This window comes from Convolutriloba macropyga, chromosome 15 (assembly GCF_964194025.1).
Source record: "Convolutriloba macropyga chromosome 15, txConMacr16.3, whole genome shotgun sequence".
In the NCBI taxonomy this organism is placed as follows: Eukaryota; Metazoa; Xenacoelomorpha; order Acoela; family Convolutidae; genus Convolutriloba; species Convolutriloba macropyga.
Genome location: NC_134482.1, coordinates 43,958,470 through 43,973,504, shown reverse-complemented (window position 1 = coordinate 43,973,504; position 15,035 = coordinate 43,958,470). Strand labels below are relative to the sequence as shown.

At 35.7% G+C, this 15,035-nt stretch overlaps 1 protein-coding gene across 1 annotated transcript in view; it reads left to right on the top strand.

Annotated features, from left to right (window-relative positions):
* The first annotated feature begins 7,169 nt into the window (after window positions 1–7,169).
* LOC142354461 (Na(+)/dicarboxylate cotransporter 3-like) overlaps window positions 7,170–15,035 on the top strand; it is a 47,916-nt gene continuing 40,050 nt past the window's right edge. Inside the window, exons 1-3 of the mRNA XM_075406763.1 lie at window positions 7,170–7,364; window positions 11,198–11,449; window positions 13,208–13,406. Coding sequence (XP_075262878.1) covers window positions 7,277–7,364; window positions 11,198–11,449; window positions 13,208–13,406 — 539 coding nt within the window. The 5' untranslated portion in view covers window positions 7,170–7,276. The remainder of the gene's footprint in view (window positions 7,365–11,197; window positions 11,450–13,207; window positions 13,407–15,035) is intronic.

Genomic DNA, 15,035 nt, shown 5'->3' with positions numbered 1-15,035 from the left:
TATACAGAACAGAAGGGCTCCAAGAAGAGATCCTTGGGGGACGCCGCTTGTGATTTCAAGAATCCTGGAGCTTGTGTTATCAGTTCTGACGAATTGTCTTCTCTTTTGGATATAGTCAACCAAAAATTTGAGGAAACATCCGCCGACACCATTTGACCTACTTTTATGAGTAACTCTTTATGCGTTACTTTGTCGAAAACTTTGGAGAAGTCAGAGTAGAAGGTAACTATGTTGTCACTTGTGTTCTTGTCCATTGCCTCGTAAATCTATAGGAAGGAAAGCATATTTGTAATTACAGATTTACCTCGAACAAAATGAAGCTGATGCTTGCTCAAGTGTTTTTCAAAGTCTTCATATAGTGGCTCGTACATTATTTTTCGAAAATTTTACTGTCGCAAATCGAACCGACAATGAAATGAATTTTATAGAACCGCGAGGACTGAAAAACCGAATACTAAAATTGATGTGGAAGTTTGTTAATAAATTGTTCAACACTCCAAATATCTGCACGTGGCAACTGTGTTGCGTTTTTCACCGATGCAGAAATTTACGGACAAAACTCTAAAAGCAATACTCAAGAGTCAGAACGACCCTTGGACAAGCAGTCGTAAAATTCCAACAACAACAATAAAGTGCAGCTATAGAAAATGTCATAATGATGTCACAGCCTCTACTATGTACTACTTCGGAAATAAGATAGAGACCAGAAAAGCACCTATTGATAAAAAAGAATTGCTTTTTAACTTAATAATACTTGTGTACGGACGGAAAGCTGCAAAAGGCTATCTGTGTCGTGAAAAAATCCGGCGTGATTTGATTGAGTTCAGCACAAGATTGAACATGCCAATAGGTTAACACAGCAGAAAACATAGCTGGGAGACTACAGTGAGCTCCACCGGCACGTGAGATCAAATCACTGGGCATTTTTCTGCTCCTGAAAGCTCTGCTTGAAAAAAGAAATTGGAAGAACCTCAGGAAATGACAGAGAAAGAAGAGAGCAAAGGTAAGACTGGTAGAAAGGATACAGAATGAGAGTTTGAAGCCCCGAACCATTCGGCTTCTTTGCCCACTGTCCTTGAGTGAACTTCCGTAATGTGCAAAACTCTACCGAAACCATGGCTCAGATACGTTCTCAGGCATAAGAACTGGTTAAAACAATATCTAAACTATGTAAAATTCTTAAATAAACTAACAAACGTTAAATGTTGAACAGAATGTTTGAGAAACTGTAATAATAATTATATCTTTCCGGATTTTTTGAAGTTTCACATTCCTAAGAACGAATTTTTTTCAGAAGAAGCGTTGAACAGTTTTCAGCTTATACTCATTGGGAAAACAATAAGTTGTGCGAATCAAGACCGTAGATTGTTCGAAGAAAAACTTTAGAAGGATAGGGACATTCTGCGGAAAGAGGTGATAACATTTTTTTACTATCAACTGTGTACAGCACTAGAAGGTAAATGAGATATCAATCCAAATTGATTAGTATGAGACCTAATGATATGTTGGCGAAGCTGTCTGAGGTACAGAACAGGCCCTTACGGAATGGAGCTCATAATAATGTTGTTAAATTGGACGTTGTTGAACTGCCCAAATTTGTCCTGGACGTCTTATCATTAGGTCCGAAGCATCCGGTCAGAGACAAATTTACAAAAGTGCAGATCCTTGCTGATGCAGAACTAAATGAAATTATTTGTGCCGTTCAGTTTGAGACTTGTAAAGGTGAAAGTGATGATCTAACAATAAAAAGTGAGAAACTGATAATTATCAGTTTGCATAATTTATTGTAACAGGGAAAGGTAAGAGAAAGGATTTATCACAGGCCTCGACCAACTGGATTACAACCGGCCAGGCTTTACGGACTTGCTAAAGTACACGAAAACGGAACGCCGCTTCAGCTCCATCTGTCGAAACTGGGTGGCAGTTACTTCGACACACTTCTGTCTCCCTTTTTTCAGAAGTTACCAGGTGCAAATACTGAAACTAACTCGAAAGGTGCCAGAGGATTTTAGATGCTACCAAATTGGAGGAAGATGAGCTAGTAGTATCTCTCGATGTTAAAAGCTTGTAAACCAATGTAACTGTTGAGGAGGCAATTGAAATTTGCATAAAGAACTGTACTCCAGTGACAAGGTTCCTGAGCTTCCGAGGTCAGCTATGAAAAGCCTTTTGACACTAGCCGTAACGAATGTTCAGTTTAAGTGTAATATAACGTTGTGTACTCAATCGGACGGTTCAACAATGGGTGCTCGCTGTTGGGTAATGTTGGCAAAAATGTGAATATCTTTCGAAAAGTCCTTGAACAAACCGAATGAGGGAGGATTGAACAAAGCAAGAAGATAATGTGCATAGATTGTAATCTACGAGTTAATCTCCGAGGGAAAGGAGTCGAGTGCAAATCATGCTAAAACAGATTTCATTCAAAATGCCAAGGTATCTTCAACACGGAGTATAATAACATGCAGGAAAATGAATAGACCTGTTTCTTTCACGGGAATTATATTTGATACACTGAAATTGAATTTATTCAAGATATATGTTGAAGGAACAAAGTGCACTGTTAAGGGATCCCTCAAGACTACCTTGAGTATGCAAATTTCTTTCACAAAAAATTGCAATTCAATCTTTGGAGACATGGCGTTCCCAGATCTGAACATAAACGTTAATGATTATGGAAAAAAACTGTAATTGGTATCAAAAATTGACTGATAACATAAAAATTAAAAATTTCTCAGGAAAGAGCTAAACTAAAAGAACTTTTACCATCAATTTTGAACAGTATAGAAAAAAAGTGAGACACCATTCCAAATTGATTATTAAGTGACTTAACGATAAGTTGGCGAAGCTGTCTGAGAGACAGAACATGCTTTTGCGGAGTGGAGCTCATTATAATGTTGTTAATTTGAACGGTGTTGAACTGCCAAATTTGTCCTGGACGTCTTATCATTAGGCTCGAAGCATGCGGTCAGAGAAAAATTTAATGAAGTGGACTTCGTTTCCGATGTAGAACTAAATGGAATCCTAATTGCGATTCAGTTTGAAGTTTGTAATGGTGAATGAGGTGATCTAACAATAACACCGGAGAAATTTATAAATAGCAGCTTGCATAATTTAATGAAACAGGGAAACATAAGAAAAACATTTATCACCGGCCTAGACCAACTGGATTGCAACCGGCTAGGCTTTATGGATTCGCTAAGGTACACAAAAACGGAACGCCGCTTCGACTCGATCTGTCAAAACCGGGTAGCAGTTAACTCAATACATTTCTGTCTCCAGTGAGCAGGTCTAGACCAACTGGACTGCAACCGGCTATGCTTCATGGACTCGCTCGCTAAAGCACACGAAAACGGAAAGCGGCTTCGACGCGATCTGTCAAAACCGGGTGGCAGTTAACTCAATACATTTCTGTCTCCCTTTTTACAGAAGTTACCAGGTGCAAATACTGAAACCAACTCAATAGGTGCCAGAGGTTTTTTGATGCTACGAAATTGGAGGACGGTGGACTAGTAGTATCTCTCGATGTTAAAAGCTTGTACACCGATGTATCGTTTGAGGTGGCTTTTGAAATTTCGCATAAAGAACTGTACTCCAGTGACGAGGTTCCTGAGCTTCCGAGGTCAGCTATGATGAGCATTTTGACACTAACCGTAACGAAAGTTCATCTTAAGGGTAATGATATGCAGTGCACTCAATCGGACGGTTCAGCAATGGATATCTCGCTGTTGACAATTTTGGTAAACTTGTGAAAGAAATCTTCCGAAAAGTCCATGCACAAACCAAATGAGGAAGGATAGAAGACAACATGAAGAGAATGTGCATCGATTGTAACCCATGCGTTTTTTCCGAGAGAAAGGAGTCGAGTGCGAATCATGAAAAAACCTATTGCATGCAAAATGCCAGGGTGTCTGTAACACGGAATATAATAACATGCAGGAAATTGAATAGATCAGTTTCTTTTTTTTTAAAAAAAACAAAGGAATTGAATTGAATACACTGGAATTGAAATTGTTCAAGTTATATGTTGACAATTGACGTAAATTTGGGGGTGCAATGAGAACACTTTTGAGGAATTACTCCATGACCAAAACTGCGATTGGAGTTGGCTGCAAGGGGGTGCAATCGAAGGACATTTTGGAAATTAAACTCCAGGTCAAAATTTCTATGTAATAAATGGCTAAAATTATTTGCACTGCAAAGAACTTTGAGCCAAAACCCCCATTGCCAAAATTGCAATGAAAGAGAGGGATGCAATGAGTTGCAATGGGAACTATCAAAATTGCAATTTAAGAGTGAGCTCCAATGAGAGAACTTTTGAGGAAATACACCCTGACTAAAATTGCGCAAGAAAAAGCTGCAACGGAAAGTTTTTGAACTTTGGACGAATTACCCCCAAGCTAATAAATGGGTTAAAAACGTAGGCAAATTATGTGAGTGAGAGTGTAATTTATTCATTGGGGGAGTAATAGAGCTGCCAAGGGTGTAAATTGTGCTAATAGTAAGGGGGCATTTATATGTGATGGGGTATATTGGTCTAGGGAGGAGGTGGCAAATTATGTAAGATTGGGAATAGTTTCGAATAATTACCCCGCGACAAAACTGCGGTGTAAGGGTAGAAAATAAAGGACGTTTTAAGAGTTATCCCCTGAACAAATTTGTAATGTATCAGTGGTATGCGCTGGGTTCCAATTAGAGGAATTTTGAGGAGTTAGCCTTGTGATTAAAAATGCAGTGTAAGAGTGGGCTGCAATTGATAACTTTTGAGGAAAAGACCTGGCCAACAATGCCTCGTATAAATGGGCCGCAATGGATTCTATTAGCAGGAATCTTAGAGAAACTGACCCAATGGCTAAAAGGGTCCCCATGACTTTTTTCAAGTTATCTCATGACTAAAGTTGCTATGTAAGTGTGCGCTGCAGTGGAGTGCAATAGAAGGACTTTTGAATGATTACCCCTGGAACAAAATTGCGATGTAAGGGTGGTCTACAATTGGAGGATTTTTGGAAAAGTATGTCCTCGACCAAAATTGCGATGTAACTGTGGGCTGCAATTTGCTATTTTTTCGCAAGAATTGGCTGCCAAGGGAGGAACTTTCATATATTAATGAAGCGGTAATTTGTTAAGATGAGGGTAATTCTGACAAATATGATACATATGAAAGGACCGTCCAGAGATTGGCAAGCATTGATGATCTGGAGGCTAAGGAGAACCAGCTGAGTCTAAAACAATGTAAGATTGGCGCTTCCAAGGGGGTTGACTGATGTATGAGTGAGGGGTTAACTTGTAAAGAGGGGGTAAAATGGTGTAAGAGTGGGGCTGCCAAGAGAGCATAACGATGTAACAGTGGGGGCTGCAATAGAGTTTTTTTATAGAATTCGGCCCATTTTTTTAAATTCCTTTTTGACTGCATTGGGCTGCCAATTGGGTAAATTGATCTATGAGTGAGACAGTAAAATATAAATTAACCTCCTACTCTTACATCATTTTGGTCTGTCAAGTGGGGTAAATTGATGTAAGAGTTTAGGATTAATGAAAAAAAATAACCCCCCTCTCTTGAATCATCTTTTACCCCCACTCCCACTGACCTATCAGAAAGGTTTAAGAGACCCCCCTTGGCAGTAAATTGCAGCCCAAAAAGATGAAAGATTTCTGTGCAGCTTTTTCGTAAAAAATCCTCTCCTTGAAGGCCCACTCTTACATTTATATGTGCGGAAGAGCTTGAGCCGGTAATGTATGGTGACAAATATAATTGGCAGTGGAAGCGAAAACTTTTTTTGGCATTGCTGATCAGTTTTTTGCAGACATTCACTAGAAAAGATGCGAGAAATTGCAATAAGCCTTCCATTGCCAGAGCTTGAAATAAGTAGTTTTCTTTTGAGAAACATTGACCGAGTGGATGTTGTGTGTGTGATTTAAAGAGCAGCATATGTTCCTTGCAATAATCACATGCTGATTTGTTTGAAAATTTAATTCTATCAGAGAAGGCTTACGTCTTACAGCTCAATACGAACTGTGACTCATCTGCTCTCAAAATTTTTTTATCGAGGAATTTTAGCGCAAAATAATTTTTTATAATATGGTTTTTTGAGATGAATTAAAAATACAATAGCGCTCCTCCGGTAGTGTCCAGTTCTGGTATATGAACCAAACACAAAAAAGGGATACACCAAACGAAAAAAAATCATCTCAGATAGCTCTGTGAACTGTAGGAAACCCCGTATATTGGAGTTTTAAGGGTCCAAAAAAACTAAAGGGATCAAAAGATCTGCTACTTATTAAAACTGCGTAGGAAAATGCATGCGTCTCTCCGATAACTGGGTAGATTTCGAATTTATTTAGGTCAGCTCACTTAAAATTTGCAAAAAGACACAAAAAACTTAAATTTGAAAGAAAAAAATTGATATCAAAAAAAACGAACACTTAAAATAAAAACACTTAAAATAAAAAAAAAATAAAACTTAAATTTAAAAAAAATTCGATGTATAATAATGAACTACAGATTCTAGTTTATTATTATACATTACAGTTCAGTTAATTAAAATATGCCCTTTCGGCCACGTAATGACTCATCGACTTATTATGACTCATCGACTTATTATGACTCATCGACTTATTATTACTCATCGACTTATTATGACTCGTCGACTTATTATGACTCGTCGACTTTCATACCTTAAATGATTACCCTAACTGTGGCGGTAATTTTTCCCTGACTTTACACTAACTTACCTTAATTTTTAACCTAACTTACGCAAACTTACCCTAAATTTTTGGCTGGGTTAAGGCAAAGTTAAGGGAATTAAGGTAATGTTAGGATAATTAATTAAGGTAACTTCAAGTCAAGTTAGAGTAAAATTTAAGGTTCTTTTTTAGAGACCTTAACTTTTCAGGTAAAGTTAAGGTTAAGTTAGTCTTAGTTTAGGTGAGTTAAGGAAAGGCAAATCTACCTTAACAGATAAGGTTAGTTATGATGTTTTTTAAGGTAAAATTATCTTGACTTGATTTGGTGTGAACTTGCTTAGATCAAATGGCAACATCAAATATTAATTTTTGTTTCATTAAATTGTTGTTATTTCTAAATGAAACGTAAATGAGAAGGTGATATTTAAATATCTTTTATGTAAACAGAGAGATACAAATTTAATCTCTCTTGAAGTTCAAGTTCTTTTACAGATTAGCAGATTAAATTCGTCTTCTTTATACATATGCAAAGTTAAGTTTCGACTTTTGTACATTTTGTACTTAGAAACTTAGCTGGCAACATTACATTGTTCAGATGGCGTTCTCGGCTTTTAGAAATGCGAATCAAGATGTTATTAGATTCCTTTTCGTTATTGGAATTTCATCGTTCGTTTTAGTAATTGGTAAGTTATATAGTTATAAATTGAAATCTACTTAAAATTTCGTAGTTATTTTATGTTAAACAAACGTATTTTCTAATTTAAAAATTACTCTGTTTGTTTCAGCCCTGCAATTTAATTAGCGGTTTCGGAGTTTTACACTACACTGGCTTTTCTTTAATTATTATTGGCCGATCAATATATTCTCCAGGAAGATACAAAATTGGTATCATTGAAAACCTTTTGAACCGATCCTTGAAAAATATTTGTAATTTCAAATCTTGGAGGAAAATGGAGCCGCCTTCGCTGAGACAAAAATTATTTCGGAGCTTTTGTGCATATTTCCCGGGTTGCTCATCATACAAAATTCTTAGTAGTCATTATAGGTCATATATGATTCTTTTCAATCATACTAGGTCAAATTGATTTGTATGAACTCATGGTAGTCAAACAAGGATCATAGATGAATTCCTAGAAGTCATACAGAGATTATACTAAAAACTTCAAAGCCTAAAAACTGTATATTTTTCATTTTTTATAGAATTTGAGGAAAATTCTTGGAAATCAACAAGATCATATATGATACATAAAACATTGACTGGTGCCACAAATCCTCGTATAATGTAGTCAGAGGACTTATTAAACTATTAGATCGCATCTGCAATACACATTTGATTCTTTGTGTGCGCTAAAAATAACCTTGTAATTTAAACATATTCAGAAAACGAGTTTGAGGTTATAGGCATTTTTTATTTTCTTATAACTGAGCACTTGTTGGTATCAACTGGCTTGAGAGAATATCAAAATTTTAGTTACCTAATTGGACTTCCCCTTTTATTTAGTACCCGACTTTGCAGATGATATGGCACGTAAGTGTATTTTGGCGGATCAAAAAGTTATGCCGGGGAATCACATAGGCGATGCTTTACCGAAAAAAAAATAAAAAAAATATAAATGGTAAAAAAAAATTATGAATAATAGATGTATTGTTTTTGGTGATCATACTAGGTTCATATGATTTCCCTGTAATCATACAAGGATAATGCATGATTTATTGATGGTCATACCAGGATCGTACTAGGAAATACGCGGGCGTTATGATTTGTATGACATCATATATGATCCTTGTATGACTACTAAGAAATGGCAACGCGGGTTAATAATTACACCTTAGAAATGTCAAGAAATGTGAAATTAATTTTTGCAAAATATGTTTGCAAAAGTTATTTCAAAAGTTGAGAGGCTGTTTGGAACTGCCCTTGATCCTGAGAAAAAAAGAATGTTCAATTAACACTTCTCAACATACTTCCAGATATTTTAAAATTTTCATTCGGGCCGCGCAATAATTGGATCTAACGTTACTTATCCCGACGTTTTTTAACAGTGTTGTTGTTTAAAGTAACGTAGAACAGAGCTTTTGTTCAACTGTGTTTATTAGTTAGTTGATAACAAACCTCTATACTCTGTACTCTGAAACGCTCCCAATCAAACTTCCATAAAAATTGATTACTAATTGTTGCCATCAAATGCTTAAATTTGGGCACTCCTTATACAATTTAAAGAAATAAAAGCGTATTGGTGATCAGTCTTTTTTGGAAAATTGACATTGAAAATTTTTTTCCAAGAGTTTCCAAAACAATGGAACACTAATTTCTTGGAAACACGTGAATTCAAATGCGTCTTCAATAGATGTTAAATACAGTTTATAGAAAATCTATTGACACCCGAATTTTTTGCCTCTTTATCTCGAGGTATATGTAATCGTACTTAAAACCTCAAAAACAAGTTTTCTTGACTATTAAAAGTGTTCAATTCTTCAAAACATTTTTTGTATTTCTCTATTTTTAATTTTTGATATCAATTGAAAAGAAATAAATTTGATATTTAATCTCCATTTACTGGGTAGATTTCAGCGACGCATCTCTGACTCGTAAAACTTAACTTGCAAAGTTTCTAGCAATTTGTTGGTGACATATGCATTTTGTTAGATTTGTGCACTGTTTGTCCTTTTTGCTTTTTTTGCTTATCCGCTGATTCCAAATAAGTTTTTTGCTAGTTCCGTAACGTAAATTGTTTTGGTTTTGCAAAAGCACTTATATTTCACGCCATCAGTAGAGGAAATTAACAACTCAGAATATTAATTTTACATTTATCTTCAATTTTTTTCTAATAATCTGTCAATTTCATGTTGTTTGAGTCCGAAGCATTTATTTAGCTCTCTTTAACTCCCAGCTGCGTTCTAATATATTTTTAGAAACATTTACTGGTATAGAAGGTTTTAACATCAAGGGTCTTTGGATAGTTGTATGTAATTTCTTTTGTCAATTTTGGATAGTATCTGCTTTTTACCACTGCTTCTGAAAGCACTTCTGTGGCAAAAACCATCTTATTTTGTTCTCGAGATCATGCGTTGATACAAGATAATAATAATTTTCATTATTTTAAAGCCAAAATTATTTGCAATTTCAATGCTACTTCTGATGCTATTCTCCGATTCACGGGATTTTATTGGCTCCGAAAGCCCATTTTGTCTGAATATCAACTCAGATATCTCTAAAATTCTAGTTTAACTGTTTGGACTCTTGTTTAGCAGGTGTCCTTCTATATTTTTGATATAATTTTTACGTTTCGAGATTTGTTCTGTTTTACAAAACCTAAGGAAACTGTTTAAACCGATAAGTCAATCATTAAGTTTTGGTGCAATAGGGTAACCAATTTCAATAAAGCGACCCTATTAACTTTCAGCTATTTTTGTAAAGTAGAATGCTATAAAATTGAGCGTAAAAAGCATTCATTTTAGAAGCTGAGTAGTGTGCAATTAAGAAATCAAAATCAAAATTTAAACTGCAAACCAAATAAGACTAATTTTTGAAAGAAGAGTGGCCTCAATATGCTCTTTGGGTTTTTCTTCTTTTATTATAATATACGTAAGTACCAGAAATTGTTCGGCTACATTGAGTGGCAATAGATTATCTAACTCTGATTGGTTGGAACTTCATGTGCTCATTCAATGCCAATCCTCTGTTTCGGAAAAAACCCACTAAAAGAATTCCCTGCCCGGATTTAAATAGGAAAAAAAAGCCCACGGAAACAATCCCCTAAGGAAAAAACTTTGCACATAAACACCAATTGATTGTCAAAAGGTGTAGCATCAATTAAATTAAATTAAATGAATTATATTACAACGCAATTACACAAATCAAAAGCAAAAGACTTCAACAGTTTCTCAAAATGATGTATTTGAAGTAAATTTTCTTGAAACAGTTGTTGTCTAGATACGCCTCCGAGATTTTCCAAACATCGGGCTGGCCAATTTAAATGATCGCTTCAAAACCTCTATTGATACCTTCTATCGCATTGTTAGTTCTCGGTAGGTGTTCAATCGTGCAATGATACACATTATACAGTATGAGATAACAGCGTGGTTTTTGTGTACTCCCAATCCTATTGAGACGACCAATATGTACTTCCTCAAAATATTTAACAAAATCCAGAGCTTGCAATTTTGCAACGATATAGAACATTTTTTCCTCGGAGCGTTATTTACTATTATAAACAAATGTGGGGGTTTTTCCGTGGGGGGTTTTATCTTAGACCCGCCAATCATCTGTGTCATATTAGGTCGAACAAGCAAGATACGAGTTTTCTTTGCTGTGCATTTTTTGTGCGCAATTTTCCCCAAAACTGGCGCCACGTTTAAGTCCCCAACCTGAGAACAAAATGGTAAGAAAAGTAAGAAATGAGCTGCAAGTGTCCAAAGTGAGCTACAATGCGGTGAATAGTGCAAACATGTGCGCATTCAGCGAAATTCGAACAAAAACTGCGTATAAATTTGTACTGCGGTAATTTCTATTTAGGCCTGCTACTGTCGCAGCCAGAAGCAAAATGTGCAATAGTGGTCCTGTTAATGTCGTGTTTCTGGATGTTGGAAATTCTTCCTCTGGCAGTTACAGCCCTCCTACCCCTCATATTTTTCCCTGTGCTTGAGGTTGCCGAAGCCGATAAAGTGGCCGTCCAATATTTCAAAGATATAAATGTCTTAGTGTTTGGAGGACTGGCTTTTGCTGTTTCTATCGAACATTGGAACGTTCACAAGCGAGTAGCACTAGGTTAGTTTTAAAAATTGAATCACTTACCCCAAAACCAAAAATTCTGCCGGTTGTATGAACGGTATGATTGAGAAAAAAGGTCAATTTTGCAATGCAATACACTATTTCCGTTCTGAGGTCTTTATGAAATATCTTTGAAAAAAAAGCATTATTGACAGGAGTTTAAAGAATCTTACGTGATGAAAATTTCTCAATAATTTGGGATGTTTGTCTTTTTACACAAAATTTTCCGTCGTTTTTCGACATTTTGCTAAATTTGCACAATTTTTTATAAGTTCTAATCTATTTACTGGCGTGTCTGGCAACTTGTTGCGAAAGAGCATAACGGAAATCTTGAATATCAATAAATTGAGTTAAATTATTATAAATGAGAAATAAGCATCACTTTTTGGCCTTCGTATTGTGCTATCTCCCTGAATTCTTTTTTAATCTCGCACAGAATCTTTTAAATCCAAAATTGTAGGCCTTTTCAACGAGCTCCGATCACAGAAGGTTCATTTCAACTTTAATGCAATTTGAAAAAAAAACGCACCTATCCATGAATGAAATTTTGTTGTGAATTTTGTTATAAGATTAGGCCGTTGAACTTTCTTAATTAAATGACTGAAACATTTTGCTGATCTGCAGAAATTATACCCTGTTGTAGTTGAGGTTTTTAATAACCGCAGAAAAGGTATGATAGCACGTCTGTGTGTGCAGGCGATCCGGTCATAGTTTGATTTATACCCAGTTCTGAATACCCGAAAGTATAACTGGACGTTGCTGCAAGTGCTTAAGAATTTCATAAAATGATTTTATATTTAATTTCATCTAATAATCTGTCAAGTTTCGTTATATTAAGCAGACTGCATATTTTATTGCAAACGTGTTCCAACCATATTATGTAACCTCAACAAATCGCAAACATTTATAGTCCCAAACTGCTCCAAATCAAATATGATCAAAAAGCATATAGTATATTAAAAATAAGTAATTTCACCATTTTAAAAAAATGTTTTACTTTGATCAACATGATTTCGAAGGACAAACTGAGTTTTTTTGCAATGCTTTCAAAATGCGTGAAAACAGGCCACGTCTAGTTTCAGGGTAATATTAACGCTTAAAAAATTTTCACCGTTTTTGTGTCGAATCAGTGATAAAAGGTGAAATGAAGATTATTCCGGTTTCACAAAAATTAGTCATAGATCTTCCAAATTACAGAGCATTGACTTATAATGAAAAAGTTATAAAACGTTGGTAAAACTTACAGCGTTGTAGTAAGTAAGTGAAAGTTCTGACTAAAATTTTTTCATAAATGGAAGTTTTATGACTATCGTGAGCTTCCAAAATTCTTTTCCGGTTATTCCTTGACCATGGTCAGCTAGCTTCTCCATTGTTGCTGGATTGACCACCATAAACCTTTCCTGGCAGCCACATTCAAGCCATATATGGTAACCATGGCAACATCATGCAGGATTTTTTTCATGGCCTTTATGGAACCATGTATGGTTCTTGGATCTGGTTGCCAAGAAAGGTCAACCCGGGTTGAAATTGCGCCAGAATTTCAGAATAATTTCTTCGTATTTTTCACAAACTCACAAAATTAAGGTATCCGTGTATTCACGATTCCAGTGTTGAGTTATCTGAAACACCACTTACAGATACTTGTCATCTAACCGATTCAATTGAACATCTATTGATCTAACGACATCAAAATAATACAGAATATGTAATAAGATTAGTTATTTATCGAGTGATTCAACTGAGCTTTTGTTTCAGCGACTTTGAAAGCCTTCGGGAGCAACAAAGCGATGGTGCTTCTTAGCTTCATGTTGATTGGCTGGTGTCTCTCAATGTGGATTAGTAACACTGCAACCACATCTATGCTAATTCCAATTGCAACTGCAGTCGCTAATGAGTTCGACCCAACAACAAGTAGCAACAGGAAAAGAAGAAAACAACAACAACAACAACAACAGTTGGACATGTTTCCTTCAGCAAGCCACGTTTCAAAAATTCGAAGAAACATTACGATTCAAACCCGGTTCGAGATTTGGTCAAAAAATAATGTAATATTAGCGGTGAATAGCGGTGAAAAAGTGCCCGCAAAGCACTCTTTTCACCGCAAAGCGCCCGCATCTCTTAGCGTTGAATGCGGTGATTTTTTGCGGTTTATAGCGGTGAAAAAAATTTTTAACCGCATTCGCCGGATCTCTTTTAGTCACGCGGAAACCAGAAGCGATTAAGCAAGTAATGAAAGTTTTTGAAAGTTGAGTCAAAAAACAGTGCTAGAACAAAACGCTGCCTTTTTGCTAATGGTTTGTTTGTTCAATAATTAGACTATAAGTTTCTTTACTGCTCTTACGACTCTTTTTTAATAGGTAACTTCTATATTAGAGGTTGTGTTTTAGAGGAAGTCAAATGACGCACGCGAAAAGAAGTGTTTAGGTCAAAATGCTGTTCAAAAGTCAAAAGCAGAGGAAATATTTAGAGTGTTTTTTTTGCTAATGCATTATTGTGTGTGTGAGAGAGAGAGAGAGAGAAAAGTAGTTGCGAATTTTTTTTGATCTGTTGCGGTTTTTTCGAGGCAGTTTTTTCAGTTTTAGCTTAACTTTATCGATTAACTGTATTTGTCTAGAAAAACTCAACAAGTATTAATGCGTTGGCGCCATTTTGAGCTCTTTTGGCGCCATTTTGAGCTCTTTAGCCCTTTTGCACCGTTGGATATTTTTTGTAACTTTGTTCCATTTCCGTTTTAAACCTTTGGGGATCCTGGTTGACATCAGTTTTTTAAATGATATACTTGGTCTTTCCATTTGGTAAATTTTATTTTGATACGTGTTTCTTCAAGAAGGATGGGTAAATTTAATCAAACCTTTGCTTATTCGTCATTATCGTTTGCCTAATTCTTCTGGATTAAGCATTTGGCAGCAGTTTTTCGTTCGCTATTTAGATAGATAATGCTACCAAAACTGGACAGCTCAAGTTTTAATACGTCGCAACCTTTCCTGCAAAAAATAGTTTAATTGAACTCCTATTTTCTTTCCGATTTTTGTTGTTCGCAATTTTTAACAGTGTTGAGCATTTTCGTGACTAGAGTTGTGTAGCGCACTGATCAAGCAGAAAAATTATTAAAAATTTCCAGAAAAACAATCGAAAGCTAGCATTTCATCTTTTCTGGAGTTACACTTTTACTAATTTTATGAAACATTTTTCTCTGATTTTCTCTTTTTCTTCCCTTTTCTTCGGTTTTTTCTGTATATAGCGTTTCTTTTGATTATTATATTGAAGGCTTATAGTTGAAGATTAATTGTGTTGCGATTTGCTCTGGCAACAGTGGTTTCAGTGGCGCAACTTGCTTGGGATTGAGTTTTATCAGACATTTTTCCGGATATTCTTTTTGGCCGTTCTCATGCTATTTTTCTTATGTTATTTTTTCAAAATGACTTGTATATTTAGTTAGCTGACTCAGTTTATTCATTAAGTGGTTAGCGGGGGCCTAATTGAATGCTTACTTCGACTCCTCCAGCTATGTTTTCCACTTGTCGAGCAGACTTTTTTTGCTGAAAGGTTTTTCAAACTCATTCACAGTCTTTTCGCAGCTTAG